Raw genomic sequence first — 25,230 nt, forward strand, 5'->3', positions numbered from 1 at the left:
GATCTGCAGTGAGTGGAATATAGGTATCTTGGTCAAGTAGCATTGTCTCAACTTTGTTTTCATAGTGAGTACGATCCATCACAACAAGTGCACCTCCCTTATCTGCTTTCGTGAAATGAAGAGTGGTATTACATCTTAGGGAATTCAAAGCCATTTTTTCACCTTTCGTCAAATTTAAAGACCCTGATTTTAAACATGGAATGTGTTTTAAATCCTGTTTGACCAAATTCTCAAATAAATCAATCGTTTTATGTGAGAAAGGAGGTAGGAAAAAACTTTTAGGTCTGAATTCTAAATTACCATCCTCTACTGTGGGATTGGGAGTGGTTTCAATAGTGGAAAAAAAGTATCGAAGGCGTAGCTTTCTGGTGAATTTAAAAAGATCAATCTGCGAATCAAGAGCCTTTCCTGTATATGATGGAAAGGAGGAGCAGCCTTTGTTGAGAACTGAAATTTGTTTGGAAGTTAAAGATTTAGACGAAATATTCACTACTAGTGTTTCTTCCTTCTTGTGGGTCCTGTTTTTATCGAATCTGTGCCCTCTGCGGTATCAACAGTTGAATACAATTAATCCTCGTATTCAATTCACATATTCTGTTGATCCTCTAAGTATTGCATATCTTGATGTCATTCTAACAAGGACAGGTACTAACATCGAGACTGCGGTACACAAGAAACAGACGGATCGAAATAATGCTTTGCATTATCAGAGCTTTCATCCTTGGTCTCTTAAAAGACATTTACCTTTTTCTCAACTATTAAGAATCAGACGCATTTCCTCTGACCCTGAGTCCAGCGTGCAGACCATGCATGAATTCAAGGATAAATTTCTAGCTAGAGGCTATCCTTCTAAATTGGTGAACGAGGCAGCAAGCCGAGCAATGATGAAGAGTCGTGAATCACTTCTGCTCAAGCAGGACAAACCGGTTTCCTCTAGCCGAGAAGTATTTGTATCCACTTTCTCTAGAAATTCCAACTACATTAAAAAAAGTATCCTGCAACGTTGGGATTTACTTCAAATTGAAGCTGATTTTGGAAATCTTTTTTCTGAGCAACCACTATTTGCCTACAAACGATCTAACAATTTAAAGGAGATGCTCAATCAGACTTCAGTCAAACCAACCACGTCATTCAGAGGTATGACTACTTGCATGAACTGCTCACATTGCCACAATGCCGTTACTGGCAAGTATATAACTCATCCCTGGTCAGGAAAAAAGATTACTCTTAATTTTGATGCGAATTGTAACAGTCACCATGTTATATATTCCATCAAGTGTCCATGCGAGATGTTTTATGTTGGCAAAACCGAAAGGTCAATTCGGGTTCGAATGACTGAACACAAGAGTAGAATTCGGACGAAAACTACTAGTTCACCTCTTGCAGTACACTGGCTGGAGAAAAAGCATTCTATTGCGCAATTGCGATTTGGTATTTTAGAGAAAGTGACAGTACGTTCTGACAGAGATACCACTAAGTTTCTGTTACAGCGTGAAGCGTATTGGATTTGGTTCATGCAAAGCCTCTTGCCAAAGGGGCTTAATGACAAGTTCGAATTGGCCTGTTTTCTCTAAAAGTTCATCATTAGGTTCATGCAAATCATTGATGTATTGTTCATTCATGTATAATGCTGATTGCTTATTGTTATAACCGTACTCCCACTTGATGTAAAGCATTATAGGTCTTGCATCAGTTGCTTCTTTTTCTTTTTCTTTTTCCTTTCGCTTTTTCATTTCTGTTGTTTATTTTAGATCCAGTCACTTTGGGGTTTGTATTTCGTTAGTTTAACCTCGTGGAACCTTTTCAACATGGCGGCCTTGGGATACCGTATTGGTACAGTGGAGATGCCAGTCCTGTTTCTATGATTAGTTCGGGTTAAAACACGCCGACGCGGGCGGCTTTTTCGAAGAGCCAGCGTTGTTGGTGATTTGGGGTGTAACACAGTTGGATTGGGTAAGCGATTATGCTGTTTCTGTTACAGACTCTCAAAAAACTTGTTTTTTTACCAGTATGCTGAAATTTGCGTTTCGACATTTTTAGAGCTAGCACGTTGGTTATGACCGCAGCTGTACCAGAATACTTTCCGTGGGTTGATAATTTGGATTAATCACACCTCAGTGAGAAATAGTGGTAAGCTTTGTTCCATGGTTGATTCTGCACTTACGTGTATGAGATGTTACGATGAGGATTTTGGTTTAATTTACTTATTTTTCACAGCGGAACTCCAGGATTGTTGCAGATACATTTAGTTCTTCGCTTCTGACACGTCATTTGTGTTTCACCCTTCGTAGTTTTTCAGGTATGCACTGTCTTTGTGAAAAGAGGATAGTTTTTGTACGTAGTGTCTTCACGCATTGGTTTCTTGAGGTGGTGGTATTTTAATGGTGTTACACGTGCAGTAGTTTCCGTAGGCATTAACTAGGTTTGTTTCGAGCACCAATGTTTTTCTTTAATTTGCACACTTTTTAGGCATATAGCACCTTGATGTTTCGGTTTCTTTGGTGGTGGTACCTTGCTTCTGTTGCAATGACCATAATGTTATCCCCTTGCGCTTTCCTTGAACAGCATAACTGTATTTAGTACGACAATTTATGATGTTTTTTCAATTGATATGTGTATGGTTTGTTTCTATAGATTCCCCTGATGAAGGGCTGAGTTGTAAGCCCGAAATGCATTGGGATTTGCCTTCTGAAATTGTGATTTTTTGCTGAGAAGAAGCAACGTTTTGTCAAACTTTTTTTCGTCATTGAGTAAAAATCATATGGACACATGGATCCAGCTTCGTTATTAATTTGTTTCCTAAGTGTGGAGAATTAACTATGTTGATGATTCCAATGTTGTATTATGGTGTCCTTCATGAATAATTGTTTCACTTTCCAATAAGATATTTGTTACAGTTAGGCCACTTTTTCATGTCTAAATATGAATAAGCCCCACCTGGGCATTGAGTAGTGCACTTGTTTTTCTAGACACTTGTCTAGATTTTCTAATAACACTGTTGTATTCAGGTGGCAGGCAGTGCCACCTTTCAGGTGCACACTAAATTAAGTGAAATGTCATTTACTTTTGAGTAAACATTGAAATTACAGTTGGAGTTTGATATAATTGAGTGCATACTTAGCTGCTTTTGTCTAATCTATAAACAAATTGCAAGCATTGCAAAATGCAACAGTTCGGCTTCTGTTTAAAATTCCTAAATATCAGTTCATTTCCAAATATGTCACTAAACTACACTGGCTGCCGGTCAAACAGAGCACTCTGTATCATTTACAATGCACTGCATGGACAAGGTCCAGACTTTCTCAGAAAACGTTTCAACTGGTACAGGCCAGGGAGGTCCCTTCGATCAGCATCTGCTAAACTAGTAGCAGTGCCTAGGTTTCATCGCATGTCTTGGGGAGGCAGAAGTTTTGTACTGGGAGCAGCAAAATCATGGAAATTGAAGGGCACCACCCCACCTAGGGGGCGTGGTGCCTTTAGTTGCAACAAGGAGCAGTAACGGGTCAGGAACTCTTCTGGGTCAAGCTACCCAGAAGAGTTCGCACGCCTCAGGGACCCCTGGAAACACGTCATGCGGGGAGCCACCGGAAATCAGGAACTGGTGGGGGGCTTAAAAGCCCAGGGGGAAGGAAAGACTCCCTCTTTGTCCTCTCGCCGCGTGAAGCGCAACATCGGAGCGTCGCGAAAGTTACCCACCCACCCATCCCTAAGCTCAGTGTTTGGTAGGCGGGGTCCTGGGCAAGAGAAATGACCGGGACTCCGGTTAGCGGCGGCTGCTTGGCCCCAGAACAGGGCGTGCAGTCTATTGGGGGCTCCGGGCATGCAGGAGAGGGGGCTGACTTGCTGGTGGCCCTGGACTCTCAGGCCCTACCCAGGAAGCTGACGCTAGTTATAAGCAGTGGTGAATCTACCTGCGGCTCTGTTGGCCGGTGAGCGGTCAGCACAAAAGAGAGCAGGGTATCTTGGTTGTGGCCTGCTGGCACAACCCGCGGCAAAGTGCCAGTGGAGAGTCAAATGTAAATACAAATCTTATAATGCTTAAGTGTATAACCCTGATATCTTCTTTGCGTGTTGTGGTGTAATAAATAAATCAATAATAAAGTTGGTCAAGAGATTAACAGTGAGTGAGCCAATACTGAAATTGGCGGTATCGTTTAAAACTAATAAAGACTACGCTGTGAAGACCAACTACAGTCTGGCGTGTTTTCTGGGTTGTAACCCACACGGCAGGGCTGGAAGAAGGGTGGTGGTGTGGTGAATTGTACATTGTATGCCAACTATGCTCCCATTAGACATCAAGACCATGCCCACACTGCTGGCCTTTAGGAAGGCTTTGAAAACCCATTTTTCTGTAGAATAGTTGTTACACCTCTGGGCACCCTTTCTCTCCTCTGTAAACTCAGCTAGCAACTAGAAGCCTTTTAGGTATTGGAGCGCTTTACAAAATTAATAACAATGGTAATGTCGGATTACTCCTGGCACATCTGAGTGTATACATGTATGTAGATAGGGAACTTTTTCAGTTTGAGACGCCAACATTGGGCTTTGAGACCACAACAGAGAGCAATACACATTTCACTGACGTGTTTGTTTATAGCTCATTATGAGTGTCCGCTTTTCAGTAAATTAGTTACAGTTCAGGATTTTATTTTAAGCTAACAAAGGCAGTTTTTAAGTAACAGAAAGAACTAGGTGTGTACTTACCAAAGTTGTTTTTTCTAGTCCTTTAAGAACTTGCGTTTCTTTCTCAAGACTGTCAAGCTCTTGTACAACAATCGTGCGGAAATGGTCTAGTTTAGACAATCTGCCAATGGTTAAAGAAGAGAAGGTTATTACATTTTCCTAAACAATAGATTTCTGATTCTAGAAGATGTGTGCCGTCAGTATTCAACTTCAACACAAAGGCAGTGAACTGAACTGTACTGTTTCGCTAAACAACTCTTGAACAATGAAAACAACAAGCCTGTATTAAACGAACAGCAGCATTTACCGCAGTACAATTAAAAGAGAAGTAGGAAGCACCCAATGGTCGCCTTTGTTGCACTATATTTCACTTTGGATAATTGCAAATCACCATATTGCCATCTGATTAGCCTTCATGGAATTTAACAAACCTTTGACACAGCCAACAATGCCAATGACAATTGTAGAATGAACACATTTGTTAGCCAAAATGTTCAGTGCATAATTTTTTTTAACAGGTGCAATATAATTCCTAATATTTTATACTAGCAGGCAGAGAAAGCAACAACACTGGTTTAGCCACATGGAAAATTCAGCTTCCCACTGAGGGTAACCATACAGTTAGGCTAGGAGAACACAACTCTCAGCGGTGGTGGTGATCTCGCACCATATCATGGGCATTTTTACCAGTTCTGTGCTTTTAACCAACAAATATTTGCTATCAGATGTGTTAGTCTAAGGGCCTGATTCCAATGTTGGACGGACCGGAGTCAGTCAGACATCGGTTTGGAACTGAAACCGAACAACCTCCTGTAGTCGGTTCCAGTCCAGGAAGTAGGAAGCCTATTCTTTACAATGGGAGCATTTAGTCTGAACTGAATGCATGCTCTCATTGCAAAGATCAGAGGTGCAGTTCATCCCTGCACCCTGTGGCAGGCACCTCAAGGTTGGCCGGATATTACAGCGAGCACTGTATGCCTTCTTTCCGCAAGGCTTTCTTAACTTCTAGGAAGGAGGCCCACTGTGCTTGGAACTTTGCTGTGAAATCAGGGAAAACTGATACTTTATTATTGTCAATCGTATATGGGCCATCATTTTGGGAATGCTGTATTATAGCATCATGATCTCTGTAATAGAGCAATCGTGCCACCATTGGGCGCAGAGGTCAGCCAGGCAGTGACGGAGCCCTAAGAGCCCTTTATAGCGCAAAGAACTTCAAGAGTCCTTCCTGCATAACTGTTTGCCGTAGCTATGTTTCTAGATACGTGACAAATGTCCGTGCCTTATGCTCCTTCTGGTATTCCAACTACCCAGTTCTTATTTCGGAGATTTTCGAACCTTTGCACCCCCAGCCCTTCTCTTGAATGTCACCACCCTGGCAGTAAGGTCGATTAAATGGTGTAGTATGGTCTTGTGCTCCGGCACCAGCTCATCCACTTCTTTCATCTGGTCCACAAGTTTGTGCTTGCAACAGGCCAAGACGAACAGACACAGTTCCGATGTCCTGTTTCAGAGTAGCCTTTGTCTCAGCGATTGCTGCTAGTATTTTATCTAGATGCAGGTGGATTGATTATTCTTGACCTTCGATTGCTTCATTTTGTAGGTTTCCCGTCGCTTGAGAGGAGTCCCCTATTTCAGGTGAATGAATTCATCCTAGGCGTCATTTTACCCAGGTTGTTGTGCTGGGTAGGTAAGTATTTGATCCGGCTTGGTACTCACAGTTGCGGGGGTGTCCTTGTGCCTGTTCTGCATCTTTGCTTCGGTGGTAGTTTCAGGGCCGCCACCAATACTCCCCCCTTGGACCTCTGGCATCTGTTAAGTGTTGCTTTAATCACTTTGTAACATTCAGATACTTTCTGTGATCAATGCGAGGTGAGTGCCTTCCCAAGAGTCTCCCACAGGATCTGCTTACTGCGCTGGTGTATTACTGGTGTGGCAGAGTCAACAGCTCTGATCAGGCTTTTATGCCTGTGTGGCTTTTTCCCCCTACTGGAGGTAATTCGTAGGATTCTGAGTTGCTGTGGTTATGCAGTGTGGTAGGTCCTGTCTCATCGAGGCATGCTTCTGGTGCCTTTTATAGTCTGATTAGGGTTTGCTCTCCCCTTCCCCCAAGGGTTCCACTAACTGTGGGTATGATACGGTGGGTCCGCGGCCTCTCACTATGTGGACGGTTTTGCCTTTTCTCTGTTCAGTCAGGTGGAGCGGGCCCACCTCACCAGCTTCACCGCTACGTCACACTCCTCCACTCTAATCTGCCGTCATCTGTGGCCACAATAGCCTCTGTGATTGTGGGGGTCTTCTGGGGCCTACAGTTCTTCCACTGCCCGCAGGTGTCTACAAGCGGTCTATGGTATTTGGTTCCCCCATTGGGGCTCTCCCCCACTATGCGCTATATCGCGCTTCCACGCCCAGCTCCCCCGGGACTGCGCTTTGGTCACCGGGTTTACCTTTCTGTCCGGGTCTTCTTTTCTGTCACCTCTTGGATCGCCGGGACTCGTTTCACACTGCAGCCCTACCACTGCACGTCCCTCGTTGTTCTGTCTTCAGGTCAGGCCATCTCCATTCACATCGCCCTGTTCCACGCTGGGTCGCCGCGCCGCGGCAGTCACTTTCTTCTTTTTCAGCACGGTTTCCGGATCTCTCCATGAGGCGCCCCGCCGCTCTCATGTCCTTCCAAAGGGCGTTGGCTGTTGTCTGTATTCTTGAGGCCTGCTTTCGCTGAGCAGTCACCTCTATGTCGCATTAGGCCCCAGTCTCATGAGCCGAGCCACGGCCGAGAGTGCTTGTTATCACCGTCAGGGACATCTGTGGCCGCCCCCACTGGATCGGGTCATCTTCCCCGGACCATGGCTAATTTCACATAATTTACGTGTGCGTTCGTAGTGCTCAGGATGATAGTGCCTGGGCAGGTACAGAGCTCCTCACTAGAAAACCAAAGGTTACAGTGATATTATAAATAGGTTCACATTTTACACACACAAAAGCATAGAAATTCTGCAGTTATAGTTATGGTTATCTCAACTAACGAACTCTTGCACTAAGGTAACTATAACTCGCGCCTCTGCCACACATAGTTCTCATTAATAATTTTACAACAAATGTTGCAGTGAAATTATCAATGATGTCATAGAAGATGCCATGAGTGATGCAATATGTGTAGTAACTAGCAGTGCATTGTGAGGGTGCGAGTTATAGTTACCTTAGTGCACGAGTTATAGTTACTTGAGCTGACTATAACTATAACTACTGAATTTCTATTGTTTTTGTGTGTGTTAATGTTAGAAATGGGATTCCTGGTCGGCTAGGGCTTGCGCCAAAGCCAGGCAGAAACCACCACTCTAGTCAGGGCTGGGGAGTTACACGCCAAAGATAACCCCTGCTCACCCCCTTGGTAGCTTGGCACGAGCAGTCAGGCTTATCCCGGAGGCAATGTGTAAAGCGTTTGCGCGCGCACCCAGCAACAACATCTAAGGCCCACCACAAAAGAAACTCCACACAAGGTATTATATAAAAATAGCCTTTGTATTATACCAAAACACATTAGATAATATTCACACAATTTACACTGTGCCAACTGGCACTGGGCAGAATTTTACAAGGGACTATTTACACGGGACAGGGCCACATGGACCATTGTCAGAATTAGCACAAATCACCAATAGTAAATGTAGGACATATACCAATGGAAACACAAAGTATACTGTAGAGCACAACCAGTAACTACTGGCGCAATAATGACCTCAGCGTCATCACACTAGCATCAGGTATAAAACCTATCCTGCATCCATCCCAGGGGCATAAACACATTGTGCAATTTCTCATTGGTCGAACGCATTAGACCTAACCACCTAAGTATAACTATACTAGGGGTGTACATCGCACAGGGAAGTACAATCTCCCTAACATCAACCTAAACAGGTAAAACAACCTCACAATCATAAGACCACATTTGGAGGTATAACACAGGGTGCGCAAAACATACTATACACAGTACATTTCCTAACACCCAATCACATTAGCATGAATCACAATAACACCTCAATCGCATTAGGGTCCAGGTCGCACCAAAACCTAAACGTAGCAGCTGCCCACTACTTGCTGGGCAGCTGGGGACAAGGCAGGGCCTAAACGCTGCAGCTGGCACTAAGTGCTGCGCAGCTGTGGAAGACAAAATAGGAGGCATGGGCTCTCAATGGCCCCTGAAACAATATGCCAAAAACGTTGGAGACACTTAGGCTCTAAACAACATGTCCCCCAGTACTGTGGAGCGCACTGGCGCTTTTAACATGAAATATGGCCCCCAAACGTTGGAGCCATCGGGCTCTGAAAAATAACCATGTCCCCTGGAGCACACTGGCTCCTGAAAGTCATATGCGCCAACCGTTGGAGCCATCTAGGCTCGGAGAACAAACTGGCACATGTGCTGGAGCCACTCAGGGCTCTGAAATAACTAACCGACTTGCCCCATCGCTAGAGCCACACAGGGCTCTTTAACCATACATGCGCCCTTCGTTGGAGCGGCCCGCTGCCTTCCGGGGCCGCTCTAGAATGAATACGGCAGTTTCTGCGGAGCCCCCCCCTCTCCAGCCCTGTCACACTCTCCGGGCTGTCCTCGGGACTTCTTGCACTCCTCGCGCTTCTCACGGGGCTCCCGAGGCTCCCAGCCACTCAAAGGAGCCCCGCTGGGACGCGAGGCAGCTTCACCTGGGTCCTCTCCTAGGGCCCAGGACTTCTCTCCGGTGCGGCGCGCGGGGCTTCCCTTAACAACCGGGAGCCCCTCGCGACCCGGCACTGCCTCTCGCCTTCTGCTTCCGGTTCCGTCCGGCGGCCCCGCCCACAACCAGGCGGGCCGCGGACGGCAGAGTGGATCTCGGGGGCAATGAGGGGTAGGCTCCCTCATAACCAAAAGTACACGGCGGGGCGGGCACCCGCCGCCATTAAGGCTGAAGTCGCGGGGTGGGCACCCGCGCACCACAAATAAGTCAAAGTTGCGGGGTGGGCACCCGCGCATACAACTAATTTAAATAAGCGGGGTGGGCTCCCGCCGCTCCTCCAGGGTCACCACGGCATTGCATCAGAGCAGGGTGGGCACCCGCGAGATCAGCATAAGGCGGGGTGGGCTCCCGCTCACCAGGAAATCAATTAAAGAGGCAAAAGCACGGGGTGGGCTCCCGCTAAAGGCAGGACAGGGGAATCCCCACGCTGGGGATTCCCTCGGGAACCAAAGACGGCAGCTCAGCGCTGCACAGATCCCACGCATTCCCCTTTCCTGGGGGGAAACAAATAAATACAGCATAGCGCTCACAGGGCGCAGAAGAGTGCTGCAAAGGTCCTGGAGATGAAGAAATTAAATCCAACAAGGTCCCAGAGGTCTTCCAGGTAGCCAGGGCATCCAGGGGCTGGGCAGGGCCCAGGGAGGCAAGCCTTCCCCTGGGCCCCAACAGCAGCACGCCCCTGGTAGATTCGAGTCAGAGCAAGAACATTTTCATGGGGTCAAAGCCCCTCTTTTATACACCAAATCCTTTGTCTCAAGGGTGCAGGGAAGGGAAGAACCAGATACAACTGGCTCCTGATTACTTTGTTTTGCTCAGCCCCTCTCCCTATTCAGAGAACAGGCCAGGGTCATCAGTCGCACCACAGGGGTGGAGCCAGCATTGTGTGGGGAAAGCCCAGCCCTATTCAGGTCCCAAGTATACTCCTCCCACTCATCAACATGCAGCTCTCTCCACCCACCACTGGGGCCGACCCATCCTGACTCCTGGGGCCAGACACACCAGCCAATCACACGCCAGGCAGTCACTGCACATTTATGCCAGCGTCTAGAAGTGGCACTTCTACACTAGCTACATTGATGCCGCACACATCATCGCGCAGCATTTCATCACACGAGTCCGCACATACCAAACTCGCACCTGCACTCCCCACGCATCAGGAACTACCAGGGACACATACATTCCCCCATGCATTCCTATGGGAGGGCAGGTCAGTCTCACCAAACCATACACAGAGCGCACGCGCTTTCCACTGGGACACAGTGTGAAAGCGCCTAGAGGCCTAAAACTACTAGTACAACACAGGAAAAAGGCTAGGATACTGCAAAAAGTTCTAGGGGTGAACTTGCCAGAAGGGCCAAGTCCAACAGTTAAATAGGAACCTAACTATAACGTCCCAGTAATCTTTGTTTTTTTGGTGAATTTCTAAGGTTTTTAAAATGTTATTTCCCAAGTATAACTTCCCTGTAACATTTGGTTTTTTAGTGAATTTCTAAGGTTTTTTTAAATTTGATTTCCTAACTAGAACGTCACTTTAATCGTTTTTTTTTAAGGCAAAGTAATATTTAATTGCCATATGTTAATTCAACCTCCGTCATGCACAGTCTTCAACTGAGCATGGTAGGGGACTGGCCACAGGCAGGTTGGCCAACAACCCCCAGAGGCACTCAACCTGGGTGGAGGCATACAGCACACACCGGGCTGATTTCGGCCCCTGGGATCCCATTCCTTGTGGCCTGCTCCCTTATATTAGGAGCGGGTCACCCCATTCCCCAGGGCTTAGTCAAGCACTAAAGAGGGAGGGGGCACACCGCCCCCCTCCCTGGGCCAATATTAGCCCCAGGGACCCCATACCCCAGGGCTTGGCCAGACACTAAGGGTGGAGGAGGATACGCAACCCCCCTTCCCGGGCCAATATGGCACTTGAGGACCCCATACACCAAAGTTTGGTCAGACAGTAAAACAGGGGTGGAGACCATGCAGCCCCCTTCCTGGACCAATATTGGCCCCAGGAACCCCATCCATGGAGCAGGCTGTCTTCATTACTTGGTGAGTGCCCTGGACCCCACACAAGAGCCCCAATGACCCAGCAGCCTCAGCCAGCTCTTCGCCTCCTTTTTTGGAATCCAGCATTGCTTCCACCCGCAAGAAGCAGCTTAAAATGCTTCTCCCTACGGGCAGGAGCAATTTTTTCATCTGTCCCCCTGCCCTATTCACAGCGGACAGGGAAACCGATTAAAGTCCACTCCAGCGTGTGGGAGCATTTTACATGCGACTTGGAGCAGACTTACTGTTTGCTCTTGCTTGGAGGGGAGGTTTCAAATAGCTCCCACCAAGAGAAAGCAAACGGAGGATTCCCTGTGGCTGCACTGTGGGCAGGGAACCTGTTATGTCCTGAGGGTACCCGTTTATCATTTGACAACACCATTGGCTTGAGGCCACAGAGCTGTGCTCTTATGAAACTTGACATGGAGTCAAAAGAGAAATCACTTGAATTTTCAGCTATTGTACGGTAGCCCATTGTCAGATTTGAAGGCAGCTGGCATGCCCCACGCCGCAATGATGGCGTCAAACTGCTCGATAACCTTGCTGGTTGTCGATGACAAGTCCTCTACCAGAGGAAAACCTGAGTATTCATTTTTGACTACCATAAGATTTATGTCCATTTTCTAGAGGCCCAAAGAAGTCAACTTTAAATCTTTCTCAGGTGTGTGCAGGAAGGTTAGACATCGTCAATGGATGTTGCGTCATTTTGGGGGATAAGTAGTCGCAGAGATGGCATGCCTGAGTTCTTTCTCAACCTGTTAATCTAGGCGAGAGAACTAAACACGGTCTCTTAAGGCTCTATTGGTGGCTACAATGCAACAATATACTTCATGAGCTTGTTTAATAACTTGGTGTCTCAGGCTCTGGCGTATGACTATTCTCGAGCTTCTCAATAGGATACCCTCTTGGGTGAGACAGTTCATCCAGCACATTCATTGATTTTTGAAAGCCAACACAATTGACAAAAGGTCAAAGCAGTGTCCTCGTGTCCTCCAAAACTGAGTTGAAATAATGTCCTTGAGGATACGCATGTCTTTGTCTGAAGCAATCTGTTCTATGGATTTAGTAGAAGGCGTGTTAGAGCTCACAATGAAGTTGGCATATTCCTCAGCCACTTCGGACGTCGAACTGTGGTGACACAGCGGCTCTGATGAAAAGTAATCTGCAGAGTTTTGATCTTTCCCAGGCTTGTGCACAATTTCATAGTCATTTTTGCGGTCGCAACCCCCACCTCTCAATGGGAAGGGGTATCATAGCCTTTGGATTTCCAAAAATAGTGAGCAACGCCTGGTGGCCTGTGATAATGGTAAAATATTTTTCCATATAGAAACCCATGAAAATGTTTGCAGGCCCATACAACAGCCAGACTCTCCTTTTTCAGCTGAATATAGGCACATTACATTTTAGACTGAGCATTCAGATGACCATTATGTTAAGCAAGGATTGCCCCTAGCCCCATCGGGATCACATATAATGTGATCTCAGTATGTAGTTTGGGGTCAAGATGGATCATTTCAGTTGCATTCTCAATCAAATGTTCTATTCCTTTGAAACTTTGGTAGCACTCAGGAGACCACTGGAATGGGAAAATTTGCTTCGTCAGCTCTCTCAATGGAGAACTCACTGTGGCAAAGTCACAAAACTATCTTGAGCAATAACTGGCAATGCCTAGGAAAGTTCACAGCATAGTTGCATCCTGTGGGGGGCAGGTGGATGACAGTGCTTCGGTCTTGTGAAACACACTTTACTGCATTCAGAATGAGACCTGCACCAGCAAGTAGCTGGCACACTTGCGTTGGACCAAATACTACTATGTCATCACTGTAATTAAAAGCATGTGGAACAGGATGAATTATTCGACGGGTAACATCCTGGAATATTTCTGCAGCTGAAGACACTCCAAAGCTCAGTCTTTTATATCTGAACAAACCATGAGTCGAATAATTAGTAATGTACCTTCAGTTTTCTTCCAGCTCGTAATGTACCTACAGTTTTCTTCCAGCTGGTTTCCCTTGTTCAGGTCAAGACAAGAGAACACTGTGGCTCCATTCAATTGCATGATCATGTCCGCAATGTGTGGATTTCTCTATTTTTTGGCCTGGCGCATATCAACGCAGATGCAGATGCAAACTGCTCCACCACTGTCCTTATGTGGCACAACCACTATGGGCAAAACCCATAGTATGCGACCGGTGGAGTGTTCAATGATGTCATGCTTCAACAGCGTTTCTAGTTCTCTCTCAGTGGCTTCTTGTAAGTGAAAAGCAATTCTACTGTGCCGTTGAACAACAGGGTGAATGTCCTCATTGATATGAAGTTGCATTATCATTGCTGTGAGTCTCCCTAAAACATGAAACAACGATGGGAACTGATTCACAATGTCAGACTGGACATGGAGGTTGTAATTGAGGGATATCAGTTCCATGTCAACAGCAGTTCCAAACTGAGCAGACAAGCTCTGGATGAAGTTCCTTGAGGGATGTTGGACAGGCCACACGAAGGGCTTGCTCCCTCCCCGCCTGACAGGGCCCAAGCCCCGGCCCACCAGACGTGACCCACGAGAATCACCCGCACCCCGTCTCCCGACGGGACTCCTGCCCTTGGACCCCCATGTATCACGGGCCCAAGCCACCACCGGCTCCCTCGGCCGGGTCAAGCCGCCATCTTGGGCCCTGCGCCACGAGGCCGCGTGGCCTCCCCCCGACCCTAACCCTGGGCCTGGCCAGTCCCGACATCCCGGCACCACCATCCACCCAGGAGGTGAGCGGACCACTTGGCAGGTCAATGGGAGAACGAAGCGCCAAGGACTCTCCCCCGCCAGGTGACGATCGCCTCCAGCTCCCCCCAGGCACCGGCTCCACCCCCCGCTGGGTGTCTGGACACCTTCATCTCGGACCCTCCGACCTCCAAGTGCGAGGGTCCGGACATCAAAGGGCACCTGCCCTATAACTGGAGCAGCTCCGGAGTAGGAGGTAGTTGTATCCTGGAGTCGAGAGACACCGAGAGAACTCAGCCTTGACGGACTACTGGCGCTGCCGTAGCCCTATCTTGTGAACTATCGTCCTGCCTGCTGGCGCTGCCGCGGCCTTCTGCAACATCCATCCTCGTCGGGACCTGCTGGCGCTGCCGCGGCCCGTTGTAACGACCATCTTCACCGGGACCTGCTGGCGCTGCCGCGGCCCGTTGTAACGACCATCTTCACCGGGACCTGCTGGCGCTGCCGCGGACCGTACCTCAACCATCTTCACTGGGACCTGCTGCCGCGGACCGTGTATCGACCATCTTCACTGGGACCTGCTGGCGCTGCCGCGGCCCGTACCCACTAGACCACCAAGCTCGAGGATTGTGAGCTACCCACCATACCACCTCAACTACCAAACTGGTAACCAGACTATCCCGCTACCCCCTTGTCCCACCTTGAGAGACTTGAATCGAGGGGACCCCTGAGTCCAGACCTCCTTGTACCTTTCCATCGTACCGTAAGAAGTGCTTATAAAGAACGCTAACTCATCTCCTTGTGTGGTATCTGTCTGTGGGGGGGAAGTTATTTATCTGTACGATCGCTGGAGACGGCTCTCCTCGGAGACCTCTCCCCTTGTCCTCGGCCGACCCTCCCGGTCCGTCTAACAAGGGACATAACTTGGCGCTTGCACTGATGTCTTTTTGTGTTGCATGGTGCCATGAATGATCCTGGACTCTGCAATAGGCTTTAAGCAGCCCATGTGTATACCTTTGTGCTTGAAGGAATAAGGCATGGTACAGGGGATACGCTGTTGAATGTCTCCACTGATAATGTTAATTGACGCATCACTGTATATAATAAAGGTTATGGGGCAATCGTTCGCCTTTAAGATAATCTTGGGCAGTGTTCAAACTAATCTGGTCACTTGGTCTTGTGATTCTTTACCAGCTATTCGATCTTTTTTGCAAGCAGCTAATTCTATCATGTTGTTCCTTAGTCAACATCATGAGCATACATCCATCATCTTCGCCAGTGCTTGATAATGATGTTGAAGAATCTTTACATGATTAATTTGATGATCAACTTTGTTTAGTTTCTACTTGTCCTAACTTGTGTTGCCTTTTGGTTTGTAGGCTTGGCAAGAATGCTACCGAAGTTTTTCGTATTTATTTTCTCTTCTCACTGTGACACATTTTGTTTCTTTGACTTTGCAGACCTTCATGGGGAAATGTTAATCCACATCGGAAACACAACTTCTTTTTCTTCTGAGACATTGACTTGCCTGCATCGACCTTGTGCTTATGCCTGCTTTTCATGATCAATGCTGATTCACCTTGCACTGTTCCAGCTTCCATATTAGTGGCCCTTCGATCTGCAGTTTCTTCTGCCCTGGCGGCCATTAGCACTTTCTTTAAACTGAGTGTCTCTCTCAACATGCATTTTCTGAACGAGTCTGAAAGACAACGATCGATGACTCTAAGGCGCATGGCTTCATCATTAAATTTACTGAACTTGCAGTGTTTGATAAGCACGTTAAGTCTCTCAGCAAACTCAACCATTGTTTCACCAGCATGTTGTCATGCTTGATTGAAAATGTACCTTTCATAGTCCACATTTGGCGCCAGGTTTACCTTGGCTTCTAACGCTTCCTCGATTTGACGGTTTCCCTCCATTACCAGCAAGGTTCTTTAAGTACTTTATAATTTTCCTATTGTCTGTTTCTTTCAGTGTGTTAGAAAAGGTAGATGGACCGGGAGGGTCGGCCGGGGTCAGGAGGAGAGGTCTCCGGGGAGAGCCGTCTCCAGCGATCGTACAGACAAGTAACTTCCCCCCCACAGACAGATACCACACACGGATACGGTTCAGTGTTCTTTATAAGCACTTATTTAAGGTACGGTTAAATGGTACAAGGAGGTCTGGACTCAGGGGTCCCCTCGATTAGAGTCTCACAAGGTAGGGAAGGGGGGTAGCGGGACAGTCTATTTACCAATCAGGTAGTTCGGATGAGGTGATGATGAGCTCACAATCCTCGAGCTTGGTGGTTAGGTGGTATGGGCCGCGGCAGCGCCAGCAGGTCCCGGTGTGGATGGTCGATACAACGGGCCGCGGCAGCGCCAGCAGGTCCCCGGAAGATATACGGTCCGCGGCAGCGCCAGCAGGTCCCGGTGAGGATGGTCGTTACAACGGGCCGCGGCAGCGCCAGCAGGTCCCCGGAGGATGACTGTTGCAGAAGACCGCGGCAGCGCCAGCAGGTCCCGGTGAGGATGGTCGTTACAACGGGCCGCGGCAGCGCCAGCAGGTCCCAGGAAGGTGAAGGTTGCAGAAGGCCGCGGCAGCGCCAGCAGGCAGGACGATGGTTCACAAGAGCGGGCTACGGCAGCGCCAGTAGACCGTCAGGGTTGAGTTCACTCGGTGTCTCTCGACTCCAGGATACAACTGCCTTCCTGCTCCGGAGCTGCCTCAGTTATAGGGCTGGTGCCCTTTGATGTCCGGACCCTCGCACTTGGAGGTCGGAGGGTCCGGGATGAAGGTGTCCAGACACCCAGCAGGGGGTGGAGCCAGTGCCTGGGGGAGCTGGGAGCGATCGGCACCTGGCGGGGGAGAGCCCTTGACACTTCGTTCTCCCATTGACCTGCCAAGTGGTCCGCTCACCTCCTGGGTGGATGGTGGTGCCGGGATGTCGGGGCCGGCCAGGCCCGGGGTTAGGGTCGAGGGGAGGCCATGCGGCCACGTGGTGCAGGGCCCAAGATGGCGGCTTGACCCGGCCGGGAAGCCGGTGGGGCCGGACCCCGTGATGAGTAGGGGTCCGAGGGCAGAGGGTCCGTCGGGAGACGGGGTACAGGTGCTTGTTGCGGGGATATGCCAGGTGGGCCGGGGTTCGGGCCCCGTCGAGCGGGGAGGGAGCAAGCCGTCTGTGAGGCCTGTCCAACATGCGTCCCCCCCAGCTGAAGGCGGGGAGAGTCACCCATCTCCTTGGGGACTCTCTTCGTCGAGGCGGAAAAAGCGGGACAGGCCATCTGCGTTGGCGTGGTCTTGGCCTGGTCGGTGCTCCACGGTGAAGTCCATTCCCTGCAGGGAAATGGACCAGCGCAAGAGTTTTGGGTTCTCCCCCCGCATCTGCATCAGCCATTGCAGGGGTCGATGGTCGGTTTGTACCCGGAAGTGGGTACCGAAGAGATAGGGTCGGAGCTTTTTGAGGGCCCACACTACTGCAAATGCCTCCCTCTCGATGGTGCTCCAACGCTGTTCTCGGGCCAGGAGACGTCGGCTGATGAAGGCCACCGGCTGGTCATGACCTTCGGGGTTCAGCTGAGAGAGGACGGCCCCGATGCCATGGTCGGAGGCGTCGGTCTGCACCACAAATTCCCGACTGTAATCGGGGGCCTGGAGCACCGGGGCGGTGCACAGGGCGGCCTTCAGCTCCTCGAAGGCCGCTTGACAATCAGGAGTCCAGTTGACCCGCTTCGGCTGGTTCTTGGATGTGAGACCCGTGAGGGGCCCCACGATGCTGCCGTAGTCCTTCACGAACCACCGGTAGTAGCCGGTGAGCCCCAAGAAGGCTCGGACCTCGGTCTGGGTGACGGGGGGCTGCCAGGACTGGATGGCAGCAATCTTAAGTTGTAGTGGGGCCACCAGCCCGCTCCCCACTTGGTGCCCAAGGTAGGTCACAGACCCTTGGCCAAGCTGGCACTTGCCGGCCTTAATGGTGAGGCCGGCCCGCTGGAGGGCTTGCAGGACCTCTTGGAGGTGACGGAGGTGGTCGGACCAGTGGCGGCTGTATACAGCGATATCGTCCAGGTAGGCAGCGCTGAATTCTTCAAGCCCTGCCAAGACCTGGTTCACAAGGCGTTGGAACGTGGCGGGGGCATTCTTCATGCCAAAGGGCATGACCTTAAATTGATAGTGGCCATCGGGGGTAGAGAAGGCTGACCGTTCCTGAGCCCTGGGTGTGAGGCCGATCTGCCAGTAGCCCGCCGTTAGGTCGAAGATACTAAGGTAGCGGGCGGCCCCCAGCCGGTCGATCAGCTCGTCTGCTCGGGGGATGGGATGAGCGTCGGTCCGGGTGACAGCGTTCAAGCCCCGGTAGTCGACGCAGAATCTCAGTTCAGGGGCGGAGCCGGGGGCAGCGGCCTTGGGAACTAATACGACCGGACTGGCCCAGGGACTGTCCGAGGGCTCGATGACCCCGATCGTGAGCATCTTGGCCACTTCCTCCTGTATGCAGGCCCGTACCCGATCTGGTACGCGGTAGGCCCGGTGCCGGACAGGGGGACTGTCCCCGGTGTCTACGTCGTGCAAACACCAGGGGGTGACCCCGGGGGTGAGGGAGAACAGGGCAGCGAACTGCAGCAGGAGGTTCCGGCAGTCCTGGCGTTGCTCTGAAGTGAGGGCGTCCGAGAGCCGGACCCCGTCCACGGAGCCGTCCTTCTCCTGAGTCTTCAGGAGGTCCGGGAGGGGCTCGGAGTCTTCTTCTGTGCCACTGTCTGTAGCCATCAAGAGGCTTATTTCGGAGCGCACAAAGTGCGGTTTGAGCCGGTTGGTGTGGAGGACCCGAAGGGGGTTCCGGGAGGACCCCATGTCGATGAGGTAAGTGACGGGGCTTTTGCGCTCGACCACTTTGAAGGGCCCCGTCCACTTATCTTGCAGGGCACATGGTTCGGTGGGGGACATCACCCATACTTGCTGCCCAGGCTCGAATTCAACGGAGGAGGCATTGTGATCATACCACCTCTTCATGTCCTCCTGGCTGGCCTCGAGGTTCGCCTTGGCCATCTCCCTGAAGCGCCGGGTCTGGTTTCGTAAGGCCAGGATGTATTTGAAGACGTCTGGAGGGGTCGTTAGGGGGGCCATCTCCCAACCTTCCTTGACTAGGCTGAGGGGCCCTCGCACAGGGTGTCCGTATAGGAGTTCAAAGGGGCTAAAACCCAGGGACTTCTGGGGCACTTCCCGGTAGGCGAAGAGGAGGCACGGGAGCAGTACATCCCACTGGCGACGGAGAGGTTCTTCCAATCCCCCAATCATCCCTTTGAGAGTGCGGTTAAAACGCTCCACTAGTCCGTTCCCTTGGGGGTGATAGGGGGTCGTGAATCTGTAGGTGACCCCGCATTGTTGCCAGAGGGACTTCATGTACTTTGATATGAAATTCGTGCCTCGGTCGCTGACGACTTCTCGGGGGAAGCCTACCCGGGAGAAGATCCCCATCAGGGCCCGGCCAACCACTGGAGCGGTCACTGTCCGTAGAGGCACCGCCTCGGGGTAGCGGGTGGCATGGTCCACTAGTACCAAGATGAACCTGTGTCCTTGTGCCGTGCGGGGGTCCAGAGGTCCCACAATGTCTATCCCCACCCTCTCGAACGGGGTGGTGACCACCGGGAAGGGTTGTAGAGGGGCCTTCAGCTTCCGGCCACTCTTCCCGCTGGCTTGGCATGTGGGGCACGATCGGCAGTGGTTCAGGACGTCATTCCTCATTTTCGGCCAAAAAAAGTGGGTCACCAGGCGACTGTACGTTTTGTCCTGGCCCAGGTGTCCAGCCAGGGGGACATCGTGGGCTAGGTCGAGCAGAAAGTCTCGGAAGCGGAGCGGTACCACCAGAACTCGACCGGCCCCCAGCTCGGCGATTCTTTGCTCGCTGTAGAGCAGGTCGTTATCCCAGTAGACCCAGTGGGTTCCTGTGGTGTCCCCGGCGGTTTGGGTGCTGGCTTGTTGGCGGAGTCCCTCGAGGGAGGGACAGGTCTTTTGTTCCTGGCGGAACTGTTCTTGGGTGGGCCCCCCTTCTTGCCGCCACTGAGCCAGATCCGGAAGGTCCTGGTGTTGCGCGTCTTCCTCGGTAGTCGGGTCCGGGAGGTCGGACTCGCCGTTGTCCTCTGCGGGGGCAACCGGGGGCGGAGGTGCTGGCCATTCGGTTTCTTCTGATCGGGGGGCGGCACGGGCGGCCATGGATCGGGTGGTTATGCAGGCCCAGTCCGGGAGGCCCAGCATCCCCAAGTGCTCTCTTCTCTCGACGGTGGCCCACGGGGAACTCTCGAGGTCATTCCCCAGGAGGCAGTCCACGGGGGCATCGTCCCGGACCGTCACCTTCAGTAGGCCGGAGACCCCTCCCCATTCAAACGGGACGCAGGCCATCTTACACATGCTCTCAGAGTTATCTGCCGAGCGGACGGGGCAGAGAATGTTCGGCAGGATCTGCTCGGGCTTCACCAGGTGACAGCGGACGGCCGTCACGCTGGCGCCGGTGTCACGCAAGGCCTCGGCTCTCTGTCCATTAATGGTCACCCACTGACCATATTTTCTGGTGTTGGCGGGTAGGGGAGCCCGCGGAACCATGTCCCTTCCCCCTAAGCATGCCAGGACCATGGCGGCCGGTTCCCACCCTTGCTGGTCCGGCTCATACTCCTCGGGTCCCTCTGATGATTGCTCTTCCCCCAGGGCAGCGGCAGCTACCTGGCGGGGCTTGGGTGGTTGGTTTAGCGGGCAGTTCGGATCGTTGGCGTAGTGGCCTAGTAGCTGGCACCGGTGGCACGTGACGTTGGCTCGGTACCCAGGTCGCAACGGGGGGTTGCCCCGGCCGGCCGGAGGTGGGGTGCTGGCCACGGGTGTTGCCGGTAAGGCGTCTCTCCCTCGCCCCTGGCCCCCTCCTCCTCCCCGAGGACGGTGCTGGCCTTGGTTGCTTCTGTTCTGGTCGTGTGGCCCTTTCCGGCCCACTCGGGTGCTTTCCCACCGGTCGGCTTCGGCGGCGAGCTGCCGGGGGTCAGTCAGCTTACTGTCGAGTAGGTGCTGCCTGAGCTCGACGAAACAGTTGTTTGATAGGTGCTCCCATACCATAAGGTTGAAGAGTTGTTCGTAGGTGGTGACCTGATTTCCCTTGATCCAACCCTCGAAGGCCCGGCTGAAATAGTTCACGTATTCCACCCAAGTTGTACCTGGGATCCGGGTGCAATCTCTGAACCTCTGGCGGTACATCTCGGGCGTGAGGCCGTAGCGGGTGAGGAGGGCAGCCTTCATGTGGTCGTAGGACGACATTTGGTGATCGGGGAGCTGCAGCAGGGCATCGCGACCCTCGTTGATGAATCTCCCCCAAAGTCCAGCTCCCCAATCACTCCGGTCGATCCGGTGGGAGGTCATTGCGATCTCATAGGCTTTAAACCATTGTTGTATGTCGTCTTCTCGGACATACTCGCGGACCACATCCTTGGGGATGTGAACTTTTTTCTCAATAGGCCCCGGGGTGTGTGGTCGCTCAGGCACCCCCAGTTCCTTATTCTGTTTGCGCAGTTCTATTTCCGCCAGTCGGCGCTCGTGCTCGAGCGTTATTTTTTTCTCTTCCAGCCCTCTTTGTCTCTGCTTTTCTTCTCGTTCCTCTCGAAGCCGCTTATGCTCGAGGTTGATTTTCTGTTCAGCTAACTTAAGTTCCCCATCCATCTTGAGTCGTGCCATCTCTAATTCGTGTAATCTGACTCTGTCTCTTTCTCGTATCTCCTCCTGTGAGAGGCCCGTTCCCCGCTCCTCGGGAGCCGTGGCGTTCCCCTCTGGTGTGATGCTGTTTTGGTCTGGTGTGACGCTGTTTTGGTCGGAGGGTCCTGTGACCCCAGTTTCTGTCCATGACTCAAGAGCGCGCTTTAGATCATCCTTGGTACTCAGGCCGGTGGTAGCAATGCCAAGTTCTATGCAAAATTGTCTCAGTTCGCGGTGGTTGTATTCTTCTAATTTCTCCATTTGGAACTTCTCGGTGGAGCTGCTATCTTTGGTCGACATCGTGCTTTGTCGTGGGGTGAGCTACTATCTGTACGATTACGCGTTGATTCGGATCCCACCGCTGCCACCAATGTTAGAAAAGGTAGATGGACCGGGAGGGTCGGCCGGGGTCAGGAGGAGAGGTCTCCGGGGAGAGCCGTCTCCAGCGATCGTACAGACAAGTAACTTCCCCCCCACAGACAGATACCACACACGGATACGGTTCAGTGTTCTTTATAAGCACTTATTTAAGGTACGGTTAAATGGTACAAGGAGGTCTGGACTCAGGGGTCCCCTCGATTAGAGTCTCACAAGGTAGGGAAGGGGGGTAGCGGGACAGTCTATTTACCAATCAGGTAGTTCGGATGAGGTGATGATGAGCTCACAATCCTCGAGCTTGGTGGTTAGGTGGTATGGGCCGCGGCAGCGCCAGCAGGTCCCGGTGTGGATGGTCGATACAACGGGCCGCGGCAGCGCCAGCAGGTCCCCGGAAGATATACGGTCCGCGGCAGCGCCAGCAGGTCCCGGTGAGGATGGTCGTTACAACGGGCCGCGGCAGCGCCAGCAGGTCCCCGGAGGATGACTGTTGCAGAAGACCGCGGCAGCGCCAGCAGGTCCCGGTGAGGATGGTCGTTACAACGGGCCGCGGCAGCGCCAGCAGGTCCCAGGAAGGTGAAGGTTGCAGAAGGCCGCGGCAGCGCCAGCAGGCAGGACGATGGTTCACAAGAGCGGGCTACGGCAGCGCCAGTAGACCGTCAGGGTTGAGTTCACTCGGTGTCTCTCGACTCCAGGATACAACTGCCTTCCTGCTCCGGAGCTGCCTCAGTTATAGGGCTGGTGCCCTTTGATGTCCGGACCCTCGCACTTGGAGGTCGGAGGGTCCGGGATGAAGGTGTCCAGACACCCAGCAGGGGGTGGAGCCAGTGCCTGGGGGAGCTGGGAGCGATCGGCACCTGGCGGGGGAGAGCCCTTGACACTTCGTTCTCCCATTGACCTGCCAAGTGGTCCGCTCACCTCCTGGGTGGATGGTGGTGCCGGGATGTCGGGGCCGGCCAGGCCCGGGGTTAGGGTCGAGGGGAGGCCATGCGGCCACGTGGTGCAGGGCCCAAGATGGCGGCTTGACCCGGCCGGGAAGCCGGTGGGGCCGGACCCCGTGATGAGTAGGGGTCCGAGGGCAGAGGGTCCGTCGGGAGACGGGGTACAGGTGCTTGTTGCGGGGATATGCCAGGTGGGCCGGGGTTCGGGCCCCGTCGAGCGGGGAGGGAGCAAGCCGTCTGTGAGGCCTGTCCAACACAGTGCATCTATGAAATCATCGAACGTCTCAATCCATGCAGTTCACCTGGTGTTGAGCTGTGGTGGTGGTTTCAGGAATGCGACTGCCTTGTATTCTGCTCTCCCTTCTGCCAACATTGTGTTGGCATGTGCCGTCTGGGCAACCATGATGAAGGATAGTCCTTAGTCTTTGCGACTTCTGGAGGCACAACCCCTGCGCTTGGACTTTGATTGGCTTGTCCGATTTTGAAGTTGTAAGGTGCTTTGCCTCTCTTCACTGGTGAGTGAATTTCCATTTTCTTGTACCTGGTTGTCACTGCTTTCAGAGTTTTGCTTGTTACAGCTGATGGTTCGGAGTTCTGATGTGGCGCAGTATCTCTTACTTTAGCTTTACCAGCTGATTCTGGTGGGCTTTGTGAACGTGCTCCTCTGTTGCTCCTTTAACTTCTTCAGACTGTGTCTAGGCTGGAGCGGGGCTTTAACTAAGGGTGGGCGTAATGTGCGTAAGGGACCTACGCGGAGAGGCATGGAGATGGAACCAATCTCTGCACTTTCCGCATAGTTCCGTTACGCACATCCCGCCTGCCTCCTGCCCGCCTCCCGCCTGCAGTATTAAATACATTAAAAAAGCAATTTTTAAATAACCTTACCTTTTCGGCGGCGGCCCCGGACTTCCATCCTCCTCCAGCGCGTCTTTTTCTGGGAACAGCGCATGCGCGGGCTGCGCAATTCCCAGAAAAAGACGCGCTGGAGGAGGCTGGAAGTCCGGGGACGCCACCGATAAGGTAAGGTTATTTAAAAATTGCTTTTTTAATGTATTTAATACTGCGGGCGGGAGGCGGGCGGCCAACTTTCGTTATGCCCGAGTGTGCGGAGATTTGCCCTGTTTCTCCGCCTATTACCGCGGAAGGCGGAAGGGCAAATCTCCGCACATTCCGTGGGCGGAACAGAGTTGTCCGCCCACCCTTAGCTTTGTCTATAAATATGCCATCTTCAGACTGCTTTGCATTGATAAGAGGTCCACTTAGCATGCACGAACAGTTTGCTGTACCATTGCAAAATTCATCTAGAGCAGTCTTATTTCTTCGGTGCACATATCCCTTACTCGCAGTCAGATCTAGGAACTTTCCGAGCCCGGGAGCGTGTAAATGAACACACCACACATGGTGAGTCATAACAGAGGTCCTTGTTTTTTTAAATACAATCACACACTGCATACATTACGTGATGATTTTGACAGCCACAGCTTAACACCTCCCAACAAATCCAGTTACCTCCTCTCAGAGTACCAAAAGCGGTGGGTCAGCTGGCGGGAGAGAAGCAACATGGAGAAGGGGTGGGCTGGCAGGGATAGAAGATGCAACACGGAGAAGCAGTGGACAGGCAGGCGGTGGAAGATGCAACACGGAGAAGTGGTGGACAGGCGGGCGGTGGAAGATGCAACACAGAGAAGTGGAGGGCGGGCGGGGGAAGATGCAACATGGAGAAGGGGTGGGCTGGTGGGGATAGAAGATGCAACACTGAGAAGGGGTGGGCCCACGGGGAAGATGCAACATGGAGAAGGGGTGGGCGGGTGGGGAAGATGCAACATGGAGAAGGGGTGGGCGGGTGGGGAAGATGCAACATGGAGAAGGGGTGGGCGGGTGGGGAAGATGCAACATGGAGAAGGGGTGGGCGGGTGGGGAAGATGCAACATGGAGAAGGGGTGGGCGGGTGGGGAAGATGCAACATGGAGAAGGGGTGGGCGGGTGGGGAAGATGCAAC

At 51.7% G+C, this 25,230-nt stretch overlaps 1 protein-coding gene across 6 annotated transcripts in view; it reads right to left on the bottom strand.

Annotated features, from left to right (window-relative positions):
• The window catches only part of SYCP2L (synaptonemal complex protein 2 like), a 1,177,754-nt gene that overhangs the window by 128,342 nt on the left and 1,024,182 nt on the right, over positions 1–25,230 (bottom strand). For all 6 annotated transcript variants that reach the window (XM_085606974.1, XM_085606977.1, XM_085606975.1 and 3 more), the window contains exon 35: positions 4,705–4,804. In XM_085606974.1, the coding sequence (XP_085463100.1) occupies positions 4,705–4,804 (100 nt within the window). The remainder of the gene's footprint in view (positions 1–4,704; positions 4,805–25,230) is intronic.

Source organism: Triturus cristatus, chromosome 5_2, assembly GCF_964204655.1.
Source record: "Triturus cristatus chromosome 5_2, aTriCri1.1, whole genome shotgun sequence".
In the NCBI taxonomy this organism is placed as follows: Eukaryota; Metazoa; Chordata; class Amphibia; order Caudata; family Salamandridae; genus Triturus; species Triturus cristatus.